The sequence below is a fragment of the Schistocerca piceifrons genome, chromosome 11 (assembly GCF_021461385.2).
Source record: "Schistocerca piceifrons isolate TAMUIC-IGC-003096 chromosome 11, iqSchPice1.1, whole genome shotgun sequence".
Taxonomy (NCBI): domain Eukaryota; kingdom Metazoa; phylum Arthropoda; class Insecta; order Orthoptera; family Acrididae; genus Schistocerca; species Schistocerca piceifrons.
The window spans coordinates 167269899-167295967 of NC_060148.1; the positions used below are offsets into that span (position 1 = coordinate 167269899).

General features: G+C 43.9%; 1 protein-coding gene across 1 annotated transcript; it reads right to left on the reverse strand.

Annotated features, from left to right (window-relative positions):
* Positions 1-6888: 6888 nt before the first annotated feature.
* On the reverse strand, positions 6889-20088 carry LOC124719862 (ankyrin repeat and protein kinase domain-containing protein 1-like). Its single transcript, XM_047245045.1, has 3 exons — positions 19541-20088; positions 7286-8049; positions 6889-7223 (listed from the first exon to the last, which is right to left on the reverse strand). Exons 1-3 carry the CDS (start codon positions 20086-20088, stop codon positions 6889-6891), a joined length of 1647 nt encoding a protein of 548 aa, XP_047101001.1.
* Between the last annotated feature and the right edge of the window lie 5981 nt (positions 20089-26069).

Consider the following 26069-nt stretch of genomic DNA (forward strand, 5'->3'; position numbering starts at 1 on the left):
GTCGCGACAGGCGTGAATGGAGGGACGAATGGAGACGTGTCGTCTTCAGCGATGAGAGTCGCTTCTGCCTTGGTGCCAATGATGGTCGTATGCGTGTTTGGCGCCGTGCAGGTGAGCGCCACAATCAGGACTGCATACGACCGAGGCACACAGGGCCAACACCCGGCATCGTGGTGTGAGGAGCGATGTCCTACACTGGCCGTACACCACTGGTGATCGTCGAGGGGACACTGAATAGTGCACGGTACATCCAAACCGTCATCGAACCCATCGTTCTACCATTCCTAGACCGGCAAGGGAACTTGCTGTTCCAACAGGACAATGCACGTCCGCATGTATCCCGTGCCACCCAACGTGCTCTAGAAGGTGTAAGTCAACTACCCTGGCCAGCAAGATCTCCGGATCTGTCCCCCATTGAGCATGTTTGGGACTGGATGAAGCGTCGTCTCACACGGTCTGCACGTCCAGCACGAACGCTGGTCCAACTGAGGCGCCAGGTGGAAATGGCATGGCAAGCCGTTCCACAGGACTACATCCAGCATCTCTACGATCGTCTCCATGGGAGAATAGCAGCCTGCATTGCTGCGAAAGGTGGATATACACTGTACTAGTGCCGACATTGTGTATGCTCTGTTGCCTGTGTCTATGTGCCTGTGGTTCTGTCAGTGTGATCATGTGATGTATCTGACCCCAGGAATGTGTCAATAAAGTTTCCCCTTTCTGGGACAATGAATTCACGGTGTTCTTATTTCAATTTCCAGGAGTGTATATGATTATTTATTATTATTCTAATTAGTCATTTTACTTATATTTTTTATGTTTTAAATTGTCATATTTTCACATTCGGGGTCTTTTTATTTTGCTGTTTCCATACATATAATTTGTTAATTGAAAACAATAACTAATTATTATAAAATAATTACAATAATGATAGTCTGTAAAGAAACCCATAAAAAATATTTTTTTACACCATATGCACAGAATGAACGAAATTTCTTCGATAAAACACGATAGACATGACAATAAAAACCAAAATTAAGCAGGATTCTCAAGTTGTGGTGGGCGATCTTCTAAATGTCCTGTTTGTACCAGGCATATTTGAACACATTGGAAAACCTCGGCAAAGGGAATTGATTATATACTAATGACTTCAGCTTGGTTATACTGTTTCTCAAGTGGATATTGACATCATGATCATCTAATAGAACTAGATCTGAAAACCTTCTCATAAAATTCTACCAACAGCTGTACCTGTCCCATTGAGCTTTTTGAGACCACAAGGTGAACAAGTTCCTTGTCCTCAAGAATGATGCCCAAATTAGTTCTTTCACACTGATAACCCAAGAATATAACCACAATACAGTTTTCCTCCTTCTCTGGGAAGGAAAACGTCTCTCAAATATCGTGTGATGTCGTCAGATGTTATTTTACCAGTTCGATGTTACCCCAAGATCATTTGGGGCTTAAAAAATAGATTCTCGAATTCTCGGTCCAAACCGCTCTAGTTCCCTTGAAAACTATGAGAAATGGGTTAAGCAATCTGCCAGCTGCGGAGACTGCTGGTTGAATACTATAACTCTGAATAACTAATGACAATGACTGCAGCGCAGATTCAATTTTCTTTGCATCCGTTTGGAACAAACACGTCCAGAGTGCTACTCCAGGTCCAATACGCTCTGACCAGAGTTGCACACGTTTTCAGGCCCCAAAACTCTGATCTCCTCCTTAGCTTGCTCTAGAAATCATAAAATGACCTACTTGAGATCTTTGTATCATTTATATAGTGTCATGTTATAAACTTTGTTCTTTGCGGAGATATAATTCCGTGCGCCTTTACAAAATTCGATAGCCATTTGGGGCTTGCCTTAAAATTGACTTCAGATCCCAGTTCATTCACAAGGCCCACTTTTGAAGGTAAGGGTAGTGGACAACCAGTTGATGATCCATAGTACTTTTTGCAAAGTCCAGCAGTGTATTACTTTCAACAGATCACATACTGAGCTGTTGTGAAGAACAGTGATACAGCTGAACCACTGAACCAACTTTGCAATATTTATGCTTCATAGGTGAAAGCGCCCCCCCCCCCTCCCCCCATGAACCATGGAGCTTGCCATTGGTGGGGAGGCTTGCGTGCCTCAGTGATACAGATAGCCATACCATAGGTGCAACCACAACGGAGGGGTATCTGTTGAGTGGCCAGACAAACATGTGGTTCCTGAAGAGGGGCAGCAGCCTTTTCAGTTGTTGCAGGGGAAACAGTCTGGATGATTGACTGATCTGGCCTTGTAACACTAACCAAAACGGCCTTGCTGTGCTGGTACTGCGAACGGCTGAAAGCAAGGGGAAACTACAGCTGTAATTTTTCCCAAGGGCATGCAGCTTTACTGTATGGTTAAATGATGATGGCGTCCTCTTGGGTAAAATATTCCGGAGGTAAAATAGTCCCCCATTCGGATCTCCGGATGGGGACTACTCAAGAGGACATCGTTATCAGGAAAAAGAAAACTGGCATTCTACGGATCAGAGCGTGGAATGTCAGATCCCTTAATCGGGCAGGTGGGATAGAAAATTTAAAAAGGGAAATGGATGGGTTCAAGTTAGATGTAGTGGGAATTAATGAAGTTCGGTGGCAGGAGGAACAAGACTTTCGGTCAGGTGAGTACAGGGTTATAAATACAAAATCAAATAGGGGTAATGCAGGAGTAGGTTTAATAATGAATAAAAAAATAGGAGTACGGGTAAGCTACTACAAACAGCATAGTGAACGCATTATTGTGGCCAAGATAGACACGAAGCCCACGCCTACTACAGTAGTATAAGTCTATATGCCAACTAGTCTACAGATGACGAAGAAATTGATGGAATGTATGATGAGATAAAAGACATTATTCAGGTAGTGAAGGGAGAGGAAAATTAAATAGTCATGGGTGACTGGAATTCGAGAGTAGGAAAAGGGAGAGAAGGAAACAAAGTAGGTGAATATGGATTGGTAGTAAGAAATGAAAGAGGAGGCTGTCTCGTAGAATTTTACGCAGAGCATAACTTAATCATAGCTAACACTTGGTTCAAGATTCATGAAAGATGGTTGTATATATGGAAGAAGCCTGGCGATACTAGAAGATATCAGATAGATTATATAATGGTAAGAGAGAGATTTAGGAACCAGGTTTTAAATTGTAAGACATTTCCAGGGGCAGATGTGGACTCTGACCACTATCTATTGGTTATGAACTGTAGATTAAAACTGAAGAAACTGCAAAAAGGTGGGAATTTAAGGAGATGGGACCTGGATAAACTGAAAGAACCAGAAGTTGTACAGGGTTTCAGGGAGAGCATAAGGGAACAATTGACAGGAATGGGGAAAATAAATACAGTAGAAGAAGAATGGGTAACTTTGAGGGATGAAATAGTGAAGGCAGCAGAGGATCAAATAAGTAAAAAGACCAGGGCTAGTAGAAACCCTTGGGTACCAGAAGAAATATTGAACTTAATTGATGAAAGGAGAAAATATAAAAATGCAGTAAGTGAAGCAGGCAAAAAGGAATACAAACGTCTCACAAACGAGATCGACAGGAAGCGCAAAATGGCTAAGCAGGGATGGCTAGAGGACAAATGTAAGGATGTAGAGGCTTATCTCACTAGGGGTAAGGTAGTTACTGCCTACAGGAAAATTAAAGAGACCTTTGGAGGAAGGAGAACCGCTTGCATGAATATCAAGAGGTTTGATGGAAACCCAGTTCTAAGCAAAGAAGGGAAAGCAGAAAGGTGGAAGGAGTATATAAAGGGTCTATACAAGGGCGATGTACTTGCAGACAAAATTATGGAAATGGAAGAGGATGTAGATGAAGATGAAATGGGAGATACGATACTGCGTGAAGAGTTTGACAGAGCACTGAAAGACCTGAGTCGAAACAAGGCCCCAGGAGTAGACAACATTCCATTAGAACTACTGACAGCCTTGGGAGAGCCAGTCCTGACAAAACTCTATCATCTGGGAGCAATTGTATGAGACAGGCGAAATACCCTCAGACTTCAAGAAGAATATAATAATTCCAATCCCAAAGAAAGCAGGTGTTGACAGATGTGAAAATTACCGACCTATCAGTTTAGTAAGTCACAGCTGCAAAATACTAACGCGATTTCTTTACAGACGAATGGAAAAACTGACAGAAACCGACCTCGTGGAAAATCAATTGGAATTCCGTAGAAATGTTGGAACACGTGAGGCAATACTGACCCTTCGACTTATCTTAGAAGAAAGATTAAGGAAAGCTAAAGCTACGTTTCTAGCTTTTGTAGACTTAGAGAAAGCTTTTGACAATGTTGATTAGAATACTCTCTTTCAAATTCTGAAGGTGGCAGGGGTAAAATACAGGGAGCGAAAGTCTATTTACAATTTGTACAGAAAGCAGATGGCAGTTACAAGAGTCGAGGGGTATGAAAGGGAAGCAGTGGTTGGGAAGGGAGTGAGACAGGGTTGTAGCCTCTCCCCGATGTTATTCAATCTGTATATTGAGCAAGCAGTAAAGGAAACAAAAGAAAATTTCGGAGTAGATATTAAAATCCATGGAGAAGAAATAAAACTTTGAGGTTCGCCGATGACGTAATTCTGTCAGAGACAGCAAAGGACTTGGAAGAGCAGTTGAACGGAATGGACTGTGTCTTGAAAGGACGGTATATGATGAACATCAACAAAAGCAAAACGAGGATAATGGAATGTAGGCGAATTAAGTCAGGTGATGTTGAGGCAATTAGATTAGGAAATGAGACACTTAAAGTAGTAAAGGAGTTTTGCTATTTGGGGGAGCAAAATAACTGATGATGGTCGAAGTAGAGAGGATATAAAATGTAGACTGGCATTGGCGAGGAAAGCGTTTCTGAAGATGAAAAATGTGTTAACATCGAGTATAGATTTAAATGTCAGGAAGTCGCTTCTGAAAGTATTTGTATGGAATGTAGCCATGTATGGAAGTGAAACATGGACGATAAATAGTTTAGACTAGAAGAGAATAGAAGCTTTCGAAATGTGGTGTTACAGAAGAATGCTGAAGATTAGATGGGTAGATCACATAACTAATGAGGAGGTACTGAATAGGATTGGGGAGAAGAGGAGTTTGTGGCACAACTTGAGAAGTAGAAGGGACCGGTTGGTAGGACATGTTCTGAGGCATCAAGGGATCACAAATTTAGCATTGGAGGGCAGCGTGGAGGGTAAAAATCGTAGAGGGAGACCAAGAGGTGAATACACTAAGCAGATTCAGAGGGATGTAGGCTGCAGCAGGTACTGAGAGATGAAGATGCTTGCACATGATTGAGTAGCATGGAGAGCTGCATCAAACCAGTCTCAGGACTGAAGACCACAACAACAACAACATAGCTGCAGCATTAGAGATAATCCGTCGCTTGAGGGACGCCAGTTAATTATCGCAAAAATTGTACAATTAACTTGCCTCTGAGTCAAAAGGTGCAGAGACGTTTTTCATTACTGATGAATTATAGCTACCTGAGAAGAAAGTAGTGGACTGGAAAACCTTCTTCACAGAAGTACTTACTGAAATGTGCGAAGTGAGAAAATTGGTGAGGATGGAATCAATGTCGAGATCGGCGGAGAGGAAAATACAGCTGAAAGAACAAAAAACAGGAAGGTGGGTTTTCAGAGTAATCCAAAGAGGAACCCACAAGAGTTCTTTCCAAGTTGTTCCCAAACGTACGAACGACGTACTCCTCGGTGCATTGATTCTACATCTACATCTACATCTACATACATACTCCGCAATCCACCATACGGTGCTTGGCGGAGGGTACCTCGTACCACAACTAGCACCTTCTCTCCCTGTTCCACTCCCAAACAGAACGAGGGAAAAATGACTGCCTATATGCCTCTGTACGAGCCCTAATCTCTCTTATCTTATGTTTGTGGTCTTTCCGCAAAATGTAAGTTGGCGGCAGTAAAATTGTACTGCAGTCAGCCTCAAATGCTGGTTCTCTAAATTCCCTCAGTAGCGATTCACGAAAAGAACGCCCCCTTTCCTCCAGAGACTCCCACCCGAGTTCCTGTCTCTCTCTGTCCAAGTGTACAAGTATGGAGAAGTATAGAGACGTATTGAGAAGCATCGAGAAACCCAGCCTCTACACCCCATCTGCAAACAACATCATTGAAGGGATGGCTGTGGCTTTTGTGAAGGTTTGATACACACCATGCCCCACAACTGATCTAGGTAAAATAATGTTTCTGCGTGTTCCTGTGCAGAGTGGTATAACTTTACATTTTCAAAACATGGATATCTGTGACACACCGGTAAGGTAGCTAATGTGGACAGTAGCTGGAGAGCAGATGGCGACTTTTTTGACTACTGATGACTACACCAACAGTCTGTATGGCTACTAGCCTCACCATACATTGCAGTGGGAAGTCTGCTGGATATGAGTAGACTCTTGACACCATTCTTCCTCTTAATTTCCAGCGTTCTTTGGTTTGACAGGTACTCAGTACATCACGTTGATAGTAAGCCAGTAATGTGGTTTCAGCAATTCCTCTGGTGTCACATGTCGGTGCTTATGGAGAAGTGTATTTAGTATCCACTAAGAACTAAAGACTGTGACCCAGATTTCTGCCCTATCATTTCTACATGTGGATTCAAAGCACCATGTAAGCTGGGGGGGGGGGGGGGGGGGGCGGGTTTCTATGATAAAATATTGTAGAGGTTTCTTTTAGCAAATCATGTATTTGGGAATGTTACACAGTTTTGCAAAGTGTGTATGAGAAATGTAATCACACAATTTTCTCAAAACAAATTTTATGTGCTGCAGTTTACATTAGTTACCGTGTATCTCCCTTTAATTTATCTTTCCTGCACCATTAGTAGATTAGTTACATGCACCACAGATTTATCTTAACAATTCCACCAGCTGGAGGCGAACCCACCATTTAGCGAGGTCCAGGGGCGTTTTCCCGCTGTCAGTCCTGAGCGACTTGTCTGCCCCTGCCTCGAGCAGCAGAGCAGCCACCTCCGCATAGCCTTTTGCTGCTGCCCAGTGCAGTGGAGTCGCCCCGTGCCACCCCACCACATTGGGCTGAGAGGAGGACGCCAGCAGCCGCTGCAATACACCGACCTTGCCCCTCCGTGCAGCCCAGTGCAGAGGTGTGTACCCTCTGTTATCCCTGAGCTGACTGTCTGCCCCTGCCTCGAGCAGCACAGCCGCCACCTTTGAGCGACCATTTTCTGCCGCCCAGTGCAATGGCGTCCACCCGCGCTGCCCCCTCACATTGGGGTGAGGTGAATACGCCAAGAGCAGCCGCACGACAGCCACGTGGCCCAGTGCAGAGGTACAGTCTTCCACTTGTCCATGGCGTCCAACCGTGCCCCACCTTCTAGCAGACACCTCACCACTCTGAGATATCCCCTGCCAGCTGCCCAGTGCATTGCAGTCCTCTTATCCTCGTCCTTCACTTTTACATCTGCTCCTGCCTGCAGCAGCACAGTCGCCACCTGTGCACGGCCATTTGCTGCTGCACAGTGTAGGGGTGTCCATCCGTACTGCCCCCTCACATTTGGGTGGAGGGCAGACGCCATCAGCAGTCGAACCACGGCTGTGTGGCCATTCCACGCAGCGCAGTGCAGAGGTGTGTCCCCCTCGTCATCCCTGAGTTCCCTGTCTGCCCCTGCATCTAGCAGCACAGTGGCCACCCTGGTGCAACCATTTTGCGCCGCCCAGTGCAATGCTGTCCACCCATCCTCACCTCTCACATTGGGGTGAGGTGAGGACGCCAGCAGAAGCTGCACAACAGTTGCGTGGCTCTCCCGCGCAGCCCAGTGCAGAGCCACGTTTTTCCACCTGTCTGTGACGTCCGGCTGTGCCCCACCGTCCAGCAGACATTTCACCATCTTGAGGTGACCCCTGCCTGCTGCCCAGTGCAAAGCTGTCCTCTTCTGCCTGTCCGTCACACTCAGGTCCGCACCCGCTGCGAGCAGTGTTCGTAGTTGATCCAGTTGTCCCTTCTGAGCTGCCTCGATCAGCCCACAGCCCTTCTCGTATGCAGACCAGCTCCTGCTCAAAACAGTGAAATTCTGACATAGTATTGAAAACACAAACATCTCATAGAAAAGAAAACCGTTGTAGAAGTGAAACTGAGAGTAGTTACACTATGTGATCAAAAGTATCCGGACACCTGACTGAAAATTCCACTGCTGCAGGCATACGTTCAATCAGGTGCAAGAAGGTGGGGAATGGCAGCACATTCTTCACAGAGTGCTGCACTGAAGAGAAGTATCGATGTCAGCTGGTGAGGCCTGGCACAAAGTGGGCGTTCCAAAACATCCCAAAGGTGTTCTATAGGACTCAGGTCAGAACTCTGTGCAGGCCAGTCCATTGCAGGGATGTTATTGTCGTGTAACCACACTGCCACATGTTGTGTATTACGAACAGGTGCTCATTCGTGTTGAAAGATGCAATCACCACCCTCGAATTGCTGTTCAAGCGTGGGAAGCAAGAAGGTGCTCAAAACATCAATGTAGGCCTGTGCTGTGATAGTGCCATGCAAAACAACAAGGGGTGCTAGCCCCCTCAAAGAAAACACGACCATGCCATAACACCACCGCCTCCGAATTTTACTGTTGGCACTACACACGCTGGGAGATGACGTTCACCAGGCATTCTCCATATCCACACCCTGCCATCCACACAATTGTTTTCCACCGTTCAATCGTCCAATGTTTGTGGTCGTTACACCGAGCGAGGCGTCGTTTGGTATTTACCAGCATGGTGTGTGGCTTATGAGCAGCCGCTCGACCATTAAATCTAAGTTTTCTGACCTCCCTCCTGCCATAGTACTTGCACTGGATCCTGATGCAGTCTGGAATTCCTGTGTGATGGTCTGGATAGATGTCTCCCTCTTACACATTACGATTCTCTTCAACAGCTGGCGGTCTCTGTCAGCCAACAGACGAGGTCGGCCTGTACACTTTTGTGCTGTACGTGTCCCTTCACGTTTCCACTTGACTATCACATCGGAAACAGTGGACCTAGGGATGTTAAGGGGTATGGAAATGTCGCATACAGACGTATGACACAAGTGACATCCATTCACCTGACCACGTTCGAAGTCCGTGAGTTCCGCAGAGCGCCCCATTCTGCTCTCTCATGATGTCTAATGGCTACTGAGGTCGCTGATATGGAGTACCTGGCAGTAGGTGTCAGCACAATGCACCTAATATGAAAAATGTATGTTTTGGTGGGATGTTCGAATACTTTTGATCACATAGTGTATAAAAACATAGATCTGCATTTCTCCTCTTTCTGTAACACTGATCAGATCAGTGTAAATATCTGTATAATTAGATAAATACGAATATTGTGCTCTGTTACTGAATTGTCTGTGAGTACAGAGCACACAGGCAATAGTGGCCCAAATGTCTCCCATTTGGTTCATATCAGGAAAATTTGGTGGTTACGACAACAAAGTCAGTTTATTATCATTGTCCTCCTACTAGTGAAGTGTCATTCTGGCCATGATAAATGGACAGTTATCCTACTACAAAATGGCATGACTGTCAGGGAAGATGTAGAGCAAGAGTGGATGCAAATAGTTTGCCATAATATGCACGTAGTCCACAGCTGCCAGCATGACTTCAGTTGCTACCATAGGTCAGAAGGAAGCCCAGGCGAATGTCTGCCACAACATAACACTACCTCATCAGCCAGAATCCGCAGTTTGTTTTGAGCAGCTTTGCCTGCACGATGGCATATCAAGACACCATCGACCTACTGCAAAGATAAGTGTAATTCATCTGACACAGTTTCATGTAGCCATGCTCTGATATTGATGACCCCATGCCCATTGCATTTATAACTAATTACATCACTGAATCACCTGCCTCTATGAACCATGGACCTTGCTGTTGGTGTGGAGGTTTGCGTGCTTCAGCAGTACAGATAGCTGTACTGTAGGAGTTGACTGTATGTTTAAGAGATGATGTCATCCTCTTGGGTAAAATACTCCAAAGGTAAAATAGTCCCCCATTCGAATCTCTGGTTGGGGACTACTCGAGAGGGTGTAGTTACCAGCAGAAACAAAACTGGATCAGAAAAGGGAATGAACTTCCCTTCAAAATTGGGCAGGTAATTTAAAAAATTTATAAAGGGGAATCGATTGGTTAAAGATATAGTGGCAAACAGTGAAATTCAGTGGCAGGAGGAACAGTGCTCTTGATCAGGTGAATACAGGGTTATAAATACAAAATTAAATATGGGTAGTAAAGGAGTAGCTTTAATAATGACCAAGCAAACAGCAATGTGGGTAAGCTACTATTCACAGCATAGTGGATGTCAAGATAGACATAAAGGACATATTCACTACAGTAGTAAAGCTTAAATGCCAACAAGCTCCACAGATGATAAGAGGTTGAAGAAATGAGATAACAGAAAGTATTCAGATATTAAGGGAGACAAAACCATAAATGTAAGAGGGGACTGGTAACAATGAGAGCAGGAAACAATGTAGGTAATATGGACTGGGGGAAAGGAACGAAAGAGGAGCCGGCCGAAGTGGCCGTGCGGTTAAAGGCGCTGCAGTCTGGAACCGCAAGACTGCTACGGTCGCAGGTTCGAATCCTGCCTGGGGCATGGATGTTTGTGATGTCCTTAGGTTAGTTAGGTTTCACTAGTTCTAAGTTCTAGGGGACTAATGACCTCAGCAGTTGAGTCCCATAGTGCTCAGAGCCATTTTGAACGAAAGAGGAAGCTGCCTGGCAGAATTTTGACCAGACCACAATTTCATCACCGCTAACACTTGATTTAATAATGATGAAAAAATGTTGTAAGCATGGCAGAGACGTAGAGACACCAGAAGATTTCAGACTGATTACATAAAACTGAAACAGAAACTTGAGAAACAGATTTCAAATTGTAAGACATTTCCAGGGGCAAATGTGAACTCTGATCACTATTTATTTGGTGTAAACTGTAGATTAAAACTGATGAAACTGCAAAATAGAAGGAAGCTAAAACTTATCCAGATAAGTTTAAAGAACCAGAAGTTGTTTAGAGTGGCAGAGAAAACAGAAAGCGTTGGATAATACAGAAGATATTTAATTTAATGGACAAAAAAAGAAAGTACACAACTGCAAGTAATGAAGTGTGTGAAAGGGAATGCAATGCTTAAAAATGAGATTGACAGGAAGTACAAAATGGGTAAGCAGGAATGACTAGAGGACGAAAGTAAGGACTTAGAAGTATGTTCCATTGGGGGAAAGATGGTCATCATCTACAGGAAAATTAATCAGATCTTTGGATAAAAGAGAAGCAGATGTATGAGTATCAAGAGCTCAGATGGAAAACTAGTCCTAAGGAAAGAAGAAAAAGGTGAAAGGTGGAAGGAGTGTATTGAGGGTGTATACAATGGAGACATAGATGAGGGTGGCAGTATTATACAAACGTAAGAGGAAGTAGTTGAAGATGAGGTCGGAGATGTGATAGGAAATATGATACTGCGACAAGAATTTGACAGAACACTGTAAGACATAAGTCAAAATAAGGCCCAGGGAGCAGACCACATTCTGTCAGAATTACTGACTGCCTTGGGCGAGCCAGCTGTTATGAAAGTATTGTATTTGGTGCGCAAGATGTATGAGAGATGCGAAATACCCTCAGACTTTAAGGCGGATATAATAATTCCAATTCCAAAGAAAGCAGATGCTGACATGTGTGAATATTAGCAAACTATCACTTTAATAGGTCATGACTGCAACATACAAACACAAATTCTTTATAGAAGAATGAGAAAATTTGTAGAAACTGACCTCAGGGGTGATCAGTTTGGATTCTGGAGAAATGTAGGAACATGCAAGGCAATACTGACCTTACGACTTCTCTTAGAAGACAGTTAAGGAAAAGCAGACATATGTTTATAGTGTTTGGATACATAGAGAAATCTTCTCACAACGGTAACTGGAATAATCTCTTTGAAATTGTGCAGGTAGCAAAGGTGAAATACGTGGAGGAAACGGCTCTTCACAACTTGTACAGAAGGTAGATGGCTGTTGCAAGAGTTGAGAGTAGAGGCGCGTGCGCGGCAGACTGTTGGCCCACCGTAGTCCGCTAGGGGTGGGCTGTCTGCTTGCAGACCACCAGCCCGCCTCACACGGAGAGATCCACAGCGATGTAACTGAGTTTTTGAAACTATCTATACAATGGTGTAAGCTAAGACCCCAGGTATCACACATTGCAGCCATTCACCATGGTGGGCCCTCATTTCCAGGTAACAGCCAAGAAAAAAATGTGGATTTTTGTGTTAAACTCAATAAGCTTAAAAAGTTACGTTATTTACTCTAGTTGTGTGCTGCAATGGGTTGGATAACAACTTTACACGAGAAGGTCCTATGTTCCATTTTTTTCAGGTGCAGTAACTTTTTCTGTTTTTAAATCTTTATCAAAATGACTTTGATCATCAGTTTTATTCAATTAATTGATGTAATTGTACCTTTTTAATTTCATTCCTTTGTCACATAATTTTAATCGTAATACCAACTTCTTGATTTGCTCTCATTTTTCTTACTATCATTCTTTCCCCACTTGAAATCTCTTTGTTCCTGTCTTTTTATTTCATGTATTAATTTTGATGTAATTTCTTGTGTTTTATCACTGCTTTTGCGTCCACATTATTACATTAACTATATATATATATATGTACACTCCTGGAAATTGAAATAAGAACACCGTGAATTCATTGTCCCAGGAAGGGGAAACTTTATTGACACATTCCTGGGGTCAGATACATCACATGATCACACTGACAGAACCACAGGCACATAGACACAGGCAACAGAGCATGCACAATGTCGGCACTAGTACAGTGTATATCCACCTTTCGCAGCAATGCAGGCTGCTATTCTCCCATGGAGACGATCGTAGAGATGCTGGATGTAGTCCTGTGGAACGGCCTGCCATGCCATTTCCACCTGGCGCCTCAGTTGGACCAGCGTTCGTGCTGGACGTGCAGACCGCGTGAGACGACGCTTCATCCAGTCCCAAACATGCTCAATGGGGGACAGATCCGGAGATCTTGCTGGCCAGGGTAGTTGACTTACACCTTCTAGAGCACGTTGGGTGGCACGGGATACATGCGGACGTGCATTGTCCTGTTGGAACAGCAAGTTCCCTTGCCGGTCTAGGAATGGTAGAACGATGGGTTCGATGACGGTTTGGATGTACCGTGCACTATTCAGTGTCCCCTCGACGATCACCAGTGGTGTACGGCAAGTGTAGGAGATCGCTCCCCACACCATGATGCCGGGTGTTGGCCCTGTGTGCCTCGGTCTTATGCAGTCCTGATTGTGGCGCTCACCTGCACGGCGCCAAACACGCATACGACCATCGTTGACACCAAGGCAGAAGCGACTCTCATCGCTGAAGACGACACGTCTCCATTCGTCCCTCCATTCACGCCTGTCGCGACACCACTGGAGGCGGGCTGCACGATGTTGGGGCGTGAGCGGAAGACGGCCTAACGGTGTGCGGGACCGTAGCCCAGCTTCATGGAGATGGTTGCGAATGGTCCTCGCCGATACCCCAGGAGCAACAGTGTCCCTAATTTGCTGGGAAGTGGCGGTGCGGTCCCCTACGGCATTGCGTAGGATCCTACGGTCTTGGCGTGCATCCGTGCGTCGCTGCGGTCCGGTCCCAGGTCGACGGGCACGTGCACCTTCCGCCGACCACTGGCGACAACATCGATGTACTTGTGGAGACCTCACGCCCCACGTGTTGAGCAATTCGGCGGTACGTCCACCCGGCCTCCCGCATGCCCACTATACGCCCTCGCTCAAAGTCCGTCAACTGCACATACGGTTCACGTCCACACTGTCGCGGCATGCTACCAGTGTTAAAGACTGCGATGGAGCTCCGTATGCCACGGCAAACTGGCTGACACTGACGGCGGCGGTGCACAAATGCTGCGCAGCTAGCGCCATTCGACGGCCAACACCGCGGTTCCTGGTGTGTCCGCTGTGCCGTGCGTGTGATCATTGCTTGTACAGCCCTCTCGCAGTGTCCGGAGCAAGTATGGTGGGTCTGACACACCGGTGTCAATGTGTTCTTTTTTCCATTTCCAGGAGTGTATATATATTTCTCATTTTGCTTCAATTTCTTTTTGTTTGTAAACCCGTCATTCATTTAAATTTTCATCTCTCGTATTTTGTCCACAGTGCAGTAGGTATCTAGGTTATAATTCGAATTTTTTTTGTTTTATCACCTTGTTTTTTCGTCCGTGTTATTGCATTCTTTATATCTATTTCTCATTGTACTTGAACTTCTTTTTGCTTGTAAACTCGTCTTTCATTTAAATTTTTATCTGTGTTATTTTGTTCATAGTGCAGTAGGTATTTAGGTTATAATTCAAACTTTTTTTGTTTTATCAACTTGTTTTTTCGTCCACATTATTGCATTCCTTATATCTATTTCTCATTTTGCTTGAATTTCTTTTTGCTTGTAAACCCGTCTTTCATTTAAATTTTCGTTTGTGTTATTTTGTCCACAGTGTAATAGGTATTTAGTTTATGTTTTACATGTTTGAATGGTGATTACCATGAAAAAAATTCCACTTCTGCTAACAAAAATACATTTTTCACAACGTTGCACAGATACAAATGGATTATGTCATGTCACCTTTTTTTAACTGATAGATCGGAATTTTCAAATAATTGAATATTATAACAGATAAATAAAATTAAATTTATGTACACGAAAATTCCGACTGGGAAAGAACAACTAAGGAGAGTCCAACCCACAGTGTTATTTAGTCTGGTTGTGTGCTGTAATGGGTAGGATAACAACTTCACACGAGGAGGTCCTGTGTTCGAATTTTGTCAGGTGCAGTAACTTCTTCTGTTTTTAAATCTTTACCAAACGACTTTTATCATCATTTTTACTCAATTAATTGATGTAAATGTAATTTTTTAATTTCATTCCTTTGTCACATAATTGTAATCATTATACCAACTTCTTGATTTGCTATCATTTTTTTTGCTATCATTCTTTCTCCTCTTGAAATCTTTCCTGCTGTGTTTTTATTTTATGTATTAATTTCGATTAAATTTCTTGTGTTTTACCACTCTGTTTTTTCGTCCACATTATTGCATTAATTATATATATTTCTCATTTTGCTTCAATTTCTTTTTGTTTGTAAACCTGTCATTCATTTAAATTTTCATCTCTCGTATTTTATCCACAGTGCAGTAGGTATTTAGGTTATAATTCAAACTTTTTTTGTTTTATCACCTTGTTTTTTCGTCCACATTATTGCATTCCTTATATCTATTTCTCATTTTGCTTGAATTTCTTTTTGCTTGTAAACCCTTTCATTTAAATTTTTATCGGTGTTATTTTGTCCATAGTGTAATAGGTATTTAGTTTATGTTTTACATGTTTGTATGGTGGTTACTATGAAAAAAATTCCATTTCTGCTAACAAAAATACATTTTTCACAACATTGCACAGATATAAATGGATTATGTCATGTCACCTTTTTTTAACTGATAGATCGGAATTTTCAAATAATTGAATATTATAACAGATAAATAAAATTGAATTTATGTACACGAAAATTCCGACTGGGAAAGAACACCTAACGAGAGTCTAACCCACAATCTGCTATGTGTGTGAGGCTGTTATGTTATCCACTAAGTAAAATTACATTTTAACCGATTAATGGAGTAAAAATTACGCTCAAAGTAATTTCGATTAAGATTTAAAAATAGAAAAAAATTTGTGTACATGATGATATTCGAACACACTGTCTCCTGCGTGAGAGACTGTTATCATATCCATTATACGACGCAACCAGGCTGTATAAAGTACCTTTTTTGATGCTATTGAGTGTCATAGAGAATTCGGAATTTTCAAATAACTTCCGGGAATTCAGCCAGGTACTACTTCCAGCGACCGCCGATATTTCGGCGGGAGAACACCCCGCCATTTTCAAGGCAACTTCAACGGACAGGCGGCGTACATGCAAATTTAAAACCTCATTTCTCGAACTGATGCAACAAAGATAACACACACACTGAACACTAGTGCCACCAAAGATGCTATCAGAGCTATCGATAGTGAGACTATGAATTCGCAGGTGAGGTAGCATTGACACTGTCCCTCTGTTTTTTGACAAGGGAGAGAGCCAGATTCCAAGCAGAGTTTAAACAGAAACCTGCATCCCTGTTAACGAAGTTGCTCGCTAATTTAATCTCAACTGCCTCCCTAATGACACTGTCCCAATAGCTGGACGTGCATGCCAATATCTCGGTGTTATTATATAACAGGGGGTGACCAGTATCCAAGCAATGTTCGGCAGTAGCAGATCTACTTGGCTGCTGTGATGGTGTGTGCCGTTTATGCTCAGTACATCGGTCCTCCACGGTCCTGATACTTTGACCAATACATGCCATGCCACAGCTACAAGGAATGCGATATACACCCGCCTTACGCAGACCAAGATCATCCTTAACAGGACTCTCTAATTTTAGATGGAGGTCGAAAAACACATTTCACATCGTATTTCCGTAAAATTCGACCGATCTTGTTGGAAGTGTTTCCTACGTAAGGCAAAAACGCAGTAGACGTAGCTGTCGACTCAGAATTATCATCAATCACTCGATGTACAGTTGGTCGATAGCGCAACGCACGTTCAATCTATCTCTATAACCATTTTGACGAAATGTAACTTCAAGATGGCACAGCTCAGCTGGAAAAGTCTCAGCGTCAGAAACGGCATGTGCCCTGTGTACCAAGGTACGAAGTACCCCTTCCCGCTGAGCCGGATGGTGACAACTATTAGCCTGTAAGTACAAGTCGGTGTGAGTACGTTTCCTGCAGACTGCATGTCCCAATGATCCATCATCCTTCCTCCTAACCAACACGTCAAGAAAGGGAAGGCAACCATCCTCTTCCACCTCCATCGTAAAACGAATGTTCGGGTGGATCGAGTTCAGATGTTCTAGAAAGGCATTCAAATTCTCCCTGCCATGAGGCCAAAAACAAAGGTATCGTTAATATATCTAAAGGAACAGGCGGGTTTCAAAGGCGCCGACTCCAATGCACGTTCCTCGAAATCTTCCATAAACAAATTTGCGATCGCTGGAGACAACGGACTACCCATCGCAACTCCATCTGTCTGCTCGTAATACTGGTCATTAAATAAAAAGTAAGTGGATGTCAATACATGCCGAAAGAGATTAGTTAATTGAGCACCAAAACCCTAGCCTCAGTTAACCGCAACGAATCAGACAGAGGAACACGAGTGAAGAGATAGACCACATCAAAACTCACTAAAATATCAGTCATTCAACCGCAGTCCCTCCAAACGACGTAAAAAATCAGCTGAGTTCCTGATACGATGTTCACACCGTCCTACTTGTGGACTCAACAGAGAAGCAAGATGATTGGCTACACGATATGTCGGAGCGCCGAAATTACTCACTATAGGACGGAAAGGAACCTCTTCCTTGTGAACCTTCGGAAGGCCATATAACCTAGGGGGAACAGCACTATAGGTGTTAAGACTGTTGATATTGTCCTGCGACAAACCACTTCTCTTCAGGAGGCTGTTGGTCCTTCTCTCAAGACTTTTTGTGAGGTCAGCATCGATTCTGCAACACGCTGAATCAGATAATAAACGTTGCATCTTCTGTACATAATCCTGCTTATTTAAACCAATGGTGGCATTGCCCTTGTCCGCAGGTAAAATAACAATATCAGGATCAATTTTGAGAGGGCGTAAAGCAGCCCTCTCTGCTGTTGTTACATTCCTCTTGGGTGGACGAGCCCTAGTCAACACACGGCATGCCTCCCTCCTAACCTCCTCTGCAGCCTCAGGAGGTAGTTTGCAAACTGCCTGTTCAATTGAACTAATAAAATCAACTACCTGCAAACTCTTCGGAGTGGGTGCAAGATTTAAACCCTTCCCAAGCAAGGTAGAGTCGTCAAAAGATTTTTCTGTGAGAACGTCGAGATTTTGCCAAATGCCGGGCAGTAACGGAATTGTATTGCCAGTCTGCTTGAGTCCATGAGGCACCGTCCAACCAATCCCAAGTGAAATCAAACAATTACGATGCAACCATTAAATGAAAACTAAACAATTTATGGAAACAGAATCCAAACGTCGACGAGTAAAACGAATCCTTTCACGAACAAGAGCCAAGCCAGCACGTTGCTTGATGCGACTGGCGGCAGGAGAATTAATATGGTGCTCAACCTTGGCAAATGCTGGGACATGATTTTCATCACGACACCTCAATAAAAACGACAAAGCATATTGCCGTCTAACTCCAGAGTGAAAGTGAAGAAGAATTACATGATCTTTTGGATGGAATGGACAATTGAGAGTTAATCGATGAAAGACGAAAGTAATGAGAAGTAGCATAAATAGGAACAACGAGAAACTTGACATCAGAATTGACGGTCACAAAGCGGATGAAGTTAAAATTTCTACCACATAGGTAACAAAATAACCAATGATGGACAGAGCAAGAAGGACATCGAAAGCAGACTAACACTGGCCAAAGGGGCATTCCTGGCCAAGAGAAGACTACTAGTATCAAACATAGGCCTTAATTTGAGAAAGAAATTTCTGAGAATGTACGTTTGGAGCACAGAATTGTATAGTAGTGAAACATGGAATGTGGGAAAACCGGAACAGAAGAGAAACGAAGCATTTGAGATGTGGTACTACAAATGAATGTTGAAAATTAGGTGGACTAATGAGGTAAGGAATGCAGAGGCTGCACGCCGAATCAGAGAGGAAGGAAACATGTGAAAAACAACGACAAAGAGAAGGGACAGGATGATAGGATATCTGTTAAGACATCAGGTAATTACTTCCATGGTATTGAAGGGAGCTGTAGAGAGCAAAACTGTAGAGGAAAACAGAGAATGGAATACATCAAGCAAATAATTGGTGATGTAGGTTACAAGTGCTACACTGAGAAGAAGAGATTGGCAAAGGAGAGTAATTCGTAATGGGCCATATCAAACCAGTCATAAGACTGATGACTCAAAAAAAAGGGAGAAGAGATAGTAGTGAAAGTTCCTGATAACCAAACTTTGCACCAGTGTCCTGGACTCAATTGCAAACTTCTCCACAATGTTTTATTGAGTAACAGAACATGGCAGTGGTCTGTTTGATGGACAAATACTCGCATCTACCTCCAGAATGGTACAGTGGGATTCTCGGGTCTGCCTCCAGTATTAATTTCCTGAGTGTGGGACTGTCTGACTTCTCACGTTTTGGACATTCGTATGTGCTCTGGCGAGCTTCCCTGGTTTTTGGATGTAAAGAAGTGTGGAACTTGGTGTTGTAAATATGTTGTTGAAGCAGGCAAATACATAACCTACAGAGGTGGGATGTGAGTGTCTGTTGTAGTTGTGACATCACTGGGACTGGCACTGATGCCTCCCTATGAGGATGAGCACCCACACTGAGCAACCCAGTGGAATGTCCAGTAATGGTGCGTGTCATGCTACAGATCTAGAAAATCTGACTCTGTAGTAAACTCACTGGATTTTGGAGATGGTGGCGTCATCATATGGGGCAGTTTGGCGAAATGCCACGGATGGCGCTGCTGCGGAGGGAGTCCTGTCGTGGTCCTTGTGGCGCCAAGAGCCGAAGGTTATGTTGCTGTTTGTGGAGGGTGTCATGCCTTGGCCCCTGTGGCGCCAAGAACCGGAGGTTATGTTGCCGTCTGCAGAGGAAGTCGTGCCATGGTCCCTGTGGTGCCACGACCCAGAGGATATCTTGCTGTCTGTGGATGGAGTTATGCCATGGTCCCTGCGGCGCCAGGAGCCAGATGTTGGGCTGCTGTCTGCGGAGGGAGCCATGCCATGGTCCCTGTAGCGCCAGGAGCCAGAAGTTATCTTACTGTCCGCAGAGGGAGTCGTGCCACGGTCCCTGCAGCGCCGGGTGCCGGAGGTTATCTTGCTGTCTGCAGAGAGAGTCGTACCATGGTCCCTGTGGCGCCAGGAGGTGGAAGTTATGTTGCTGTCTGTTGAGGGATTCATGCCCTGGTCCCTGCGGCGCCAGGAGCCAGAGGTTATCTTGCTCTCCATACCTGCCAAAAATAAAAAATAAAAGAAAATGTGTTGATTCACACCTATGACGTATCTCAATGAAACTGTTGGTGCAATGCAAAGTACAGAAAAATGTCGGTATGAAAGTCGATATTAGTATTTAGTAAATGTTCCTTTGACGATCTTAACTTTTCCACAGCCTCAGTCTGCAGCTAAGGATGCAGACACCATTGTGTTTTAGTGTCAGATCACTGGCACTTAACCACAGAGTTGCAAGTCGCATCTTTGAAGTACCAATGACTTGTGAGGCATGATCAGCAGCAATATTGCCATAATGCAGGAAGCAGTTGTTTGATGAGATCTACTAGTGTGGAGCTTAACATTCAACCCAGAGGAGCACAGGTTGCTACATGCTTATATCTCACACACGTTTCCAACCTTTGGAGAGAGGAGACAAGCACTGGTGTAGAGGTAGGAAACAATGCCTGCACTGGACTGTTTTCCCAGCTGTCTTACCAGCTGAATCAGAGGAGGCCTGCCATCAGCTGCATGTAGCTATAATCCATAGGCTCGGTGCAGAAACGGAAAAAGGCTCAAGCCGCTGCCTCATTAACAGAAGGGAGGTTATCACCAAGCAGGAGGAGCTGCCTGACTTCACCTTCATCACCTGCCCACTCACACTGATGAAGAAGATGCCAGCTGCTACAGCTGCCCCTGTGTTAGTGGCACTAAGGCTGGTCACCATCGTACAAAAGCAGCACAGAGAGACGGACATGATGTGGCACATTGAAGAGTCGCCCAGGGTGCCGTCTTGCAGGGAGGCTGAAACACCACTCAGCTGCCAGCAGGGAAGGAGGATGAGCACAGCTCGTGATGCAGCCCAGAGAGGTCATCACGAAAGAAGGAACTCCTGCTTAAATAGGGCCTCTGCTACACCACTGATGGTCTGTGGCATTACAGAGCAGTGGGGGGCCTTCAAAACAGCACATTCAGCTGCCGTGTTAATTTGAACTGACATAGTGTTGACAAAGTGATGGCAGTGACGCTGGTATCAAGCTTCATGGTACCCACCACTAACATGTCCTCACTGGAATGATCTCTCACATCCAGCAAACCACTCCACCACTACTTGTCCTGACTGTCATGGAGGTTTTTTTACCCGTAACACCTGCCAGGGCATTTTCCCCTCTTCCTTTAGTCTACTATTTCTTCATGTGTTTCTGTCCACTACCATCTCCAGAGGGACCTTTAATAATAGGGAACCTTACCCAGAGACACATACAACATCACGGTCTTGCATCCTCTTATTTCCTCAATTTGAAAAATTAACCAGTGCAGAGGTGACAGTAGAATTTTTTCCTGGTGGTCACTATGCTAGTATGGGTGTGGAGAGTCTCCCTTCACTATATTCTTTGGAGACCACATTTCCCTGTTGATCCCTGTACTATTGGCTGAGCAAATCAGTCCAGAGGTCGTAGGAGGACAAACGAAGCACAATGTTTTGAGCAACACACTCCTTTACTAGGCATGGTCTCACTGGATGCAATCTTTACATCGATGAATGTATTGTAGTAATAATTGTTTTATGTGAGTTCACTAGGAAAGTTTCACGCATCTGTCCGTGGGAATCAAAGTTCTGGAATCTGTCAGTGGGTTTAGACAAAAGGGAGCTGTTTCATTTATGACATAAGCTTATAACAAGACTGCTAGTGCATGCTATATTATGACATCCCATATTTCTACATATCACTGCCATTGGTTAAGAGACAGCTATGGTCCCATAACTGATAACTTTGGGAAGAAGATAATAATGGGTACAATGAAAAACAATGTTTGTAGGGAAAACATGGACAGCATGATTTATTGTCGAATGCATGACTGATAGCAAACACTTGATTAATTGTGCATATTACAAAGATTCGGCATGCCAGTATACGATACCGATCATTTCACTCTCAGACCAGCAAATGACATAGTGCGCCACAAATAATCATATACAAAACAGATTATCAGCTTCAACCAAATAGTGCCTGTCCACTCATATTCTCAACCGAACTGCATGGTTCACAGGGCACAGCTATACCTGCTGACTGCAGCCAACAAAATGTTCCTAAGCGTTTGCACCCAGCAAGATTAATCAGACTTTATTTCAAGACATTGTCACTGGACAGCTGTTAGTTTAAAATACTATGTAGGCAAAATCAGAGGTACCCACAACATAGAGACTCCAATTAAGTAATTCAATAAACCGACTCTCAAATTTTATAAATAATAGCAGATATCTCTATGTGACGGTATAGGCCTCTCACATATAGATGTATCCTACAAACTAAATTTTACATGGAAATTTATGGCGACAAAGCTTCAGTGAGAAATTAATCACTCAAGAAGGGCCCCAGTAGATAGGACAAAACAGCACAAACTTTGAACTACTCATACATGACTGGTATAGTCACACAACAATATATTTAAAGTTGTAGTGACTGTCACATTACCCACTAATTCTTTATATTATGACCATGAAAATGTTTGTACAGGAAGAAAGAAAATAAAAAGTATTCACCATATGTGTCTTTGACCAACAACAGTAAATGTTAGACAATGAACAGCACATCTGTAGTGCATGCCTTTTGTCTCTATGTTTTCATTAAAACAACAAGTGTCTGGCACAGTTGTTAGATCGATTACTGCTGCTACAATGGAGGGCTATTAAGATTTAAGTAAGTTTGAACGTGGTGTTATAGTCATCACATGAGTGATGGGCTACAGTATCTCTGAGGTAGTGATGAAGTGATGATTTTCCTGTTTGACCATTTCACCATGAAAATCAATGTCTGACATTGCTGCAGCCAGAAAAAGATCCTGGAGCAATGGAACCAATGCCAACTGAAGAGACTCATTCAGCATGACAGAAGTGCAACCCTTCCTTAAATTGCTGCAGATTTCAATGCTGGGCCATCAACAAGTGTTGGGGGGCTAACCATTCAACGAGACATCATTGATGTGAGATTTCAGAGCTGAAGGTCCAGTCATGTACCCTTGATGACTGCACGACACAAAACTTTATGCCTCACCTGAGCCTGTCATTACTGACATTGGAATGTTGATGACTGAAGCGAGCCTCGTCTGAAGAGGCAACATGTTTCCAAATTGTATCGAGTGGATGGATGTGTAGGAATATGGAGACAACCTCGTGAACCATGGACCCTGCAAGTCATCAGGAGAAGGTTGAAGTTGGTGGAGGCCCTGTAATGGTGTGGGATGTGTGCAGTTGGAATGATATGGGACCCCTGATACATCTAGATACAACTCTGACAGGTGACGCATATGTAACTGCTCTGTCTGATAACCTGCATCCACTCATGTCCATTCTGCATTCTGGCGGACTTGGGCTATTCCAGCAGCACATTGCGACACCCTACATGTCCAGAATTGCTACAGATTGGCAGCAGGAGCAGCCTTCTGAATTTAAGCACCTCTGCTGGCCACCAGACTTCTCAGACATGAACATTATTGAGCATATCTCGGATACCTTGCTACATGCTGTTCAGAAGAGATCTCGGCCCCCTAGTACTATTATGGAGTTATGGTCTGCCCTGCAGGATTTATGGTGTCATTTCCCTCCAGCAGTACTTAAGACATTAGTCAAGTTCGTGCCATACCATGTTGCAGAACTTCTGCATGCTCACGAGGGCCCTACACGATATCAGGCAGATGTGCCAGTTTCTTTGGCATTTCATTGTATTTTAGACAAGTAGTTATCATATGAGTAACATATGCATGTTGACTAATAACATCTTAACTAACAGAAACTAAAAGTTTTGTCTCAGAAGAACCTATTAGGACATCTCACTCTATTTTGTTTATTATTTTTAAAGGAAACTCCATAAACATTACCAAACTTTATCTCAGCTGGAATAAATCTTGACACCTGTGATCCCACGTTATGCGAATATGGTAACATAACGAAAGTGATGGTATAGGTAAGGAAATGAATATACAGGGTGTTGCAAAAAGGTACGGCCAAACTTTCAGGAAACATTCCTCACACAAAAATAAAGAAAAGATGTTATGTGGACATGTGTCCGGAAACGCTTAATTTCCATGTTAGAGCTCATTTTAGTTTCGTCAGTATGTACTGTACTTCCTCGATTCACCGCCAGTTGACCCAATTGAAGGAAGGTAATGTTGAATTCGGTGCTTGTGTTGACATGCGACTCATTGCTCTACAGTACTAGCATCAAGCTCCTGCACATTTCAGTCGAAGTGTTCGTACGCTTAACAACAGATTCGGTGACCGATGGATTGGTAGAGGCGGACCAATTCCGTGGCCTCCACGCTCTCCTGACGTCAACCCACTTGACTTTTATTTACGAGGGCATTTGAAAGCTCTTGTCTACGCAACCCCGGTACCAAATGCAGAGACTCTTCGTGCTCGCATTGTGGACGGCTGTGATACAATACGCCGTTCTCCAGGGCTGCATCAGCGCATCAGGGATTCCTTGCGACAGAGGGTGGATGCACGTATCCTCGCTAACGGAGCACATTTTGAACATTTCCTGTAACAAAGTGTTTGAAGTCGCGCTGGTACGTTCTGTTGCTGTGTGTTTCCATTCCATGATTACTGTGATTTGAAGAGAAGTAATAAAATGAGCTCTAACATGGAAAGTAAGCGTTTCCGGACACATGACCACATAACATATTTTCTTTCTTTGTGTGTGAGGAATGTTTCCTGAAAGTTTGGCTGTACCTTTTTGTAACACCCTGTATGCACAAAAAAATCAACATTTCAAATTAAATAGACTGAAGTTAATAATTAACAAGGCAGGAGATGGAAAAAAAAAGGAAAAGAGAAGGGCGTAACTGTAGATAACTGGCATGCAGTGCACAGATCCAGTTACATGAATACATAGCATCCTGTCTGATATTAGGCAGACCAAAAAAACAACGTTTTAGATTGTACCTTTTTATCACACTGTGTCATTGCGCTGTCTTTTGTAATCCTAACTGGCACTATAAACATGTGGCACGCACTTGAAGATTCACGTTGCTGCTGCGTCACAGGATATGAGAAACGCCCACCAGGCCGCCTGCTGTGAGGGTGTGTAGAGGTAGGGAGGAGTGGGGGAAGACGCAGCCGGTTCGCGCGGTGCAGTCAGGTGGATCGCCGCTGCGTGCTGAACGACTCAGGACAGTGCCGAGCTCCACAGAGAGAGAGCTCGAGAACTGTTCTGTCGATCTCGCCTCTCAGAAGCCGCCACCTCCTTGCACGGCATGACGCAACAATGCCTTAACGTTGCTGGTGTACACAGCCCGAAAACGAAAAGAAAAGGTGTGGCACAATCATTCTAACACAAAATTCGCACAGCTCAACATTCACACGTAAAACAGTGTAGTGATGCAACTTTAAATACAAACGCTAACGAAAACATTAATATATTCCTATATAGACTGGAGAGCCAAAGAAAGTGGTACCCCTGCCTAACATCGTGTAGCCCCCCCGCAGAAGTGCCACAAACACGACTAATGTCTGAAGTAGTCCTGGACGGAATAGACATCGTGAATTCTGCGAGGCTGACCATAAATGTGTAAGAGTATGACTGAGTGGACATCTCTCCTGAACAGAATGTTGCAAGGCTTCCCAGATACGCTCAATAATGTTCATATCTGGGGAGTTCGGTGACCAGCGGAAGTGTTTAAACTGAGAAGAGTGATTCTGAAGCCACTCTGTAGCTATACTGGACGTGTGGGGTGTCGCATTGTCCTGCTGGAATTGCCCAAGTCTGCCAGAAGGCACAATGGTCAATAATGGATGCAAGATATCAGACAGAATGCTTGGGTATGTGGCACTTGCCAGATTCTTATCTAGTATCAGGAGTCCTGTATCACTCCAGCTGCACACGCCAAACACCATTACAGAGCCTCCACCAGCTCGAACAGTGCTCTGCTGATATCCAGGGTCCACGGATTCATGAGGTTATCTCCATACTCGTACACGTTAATGTGCTCCATAAATTGGA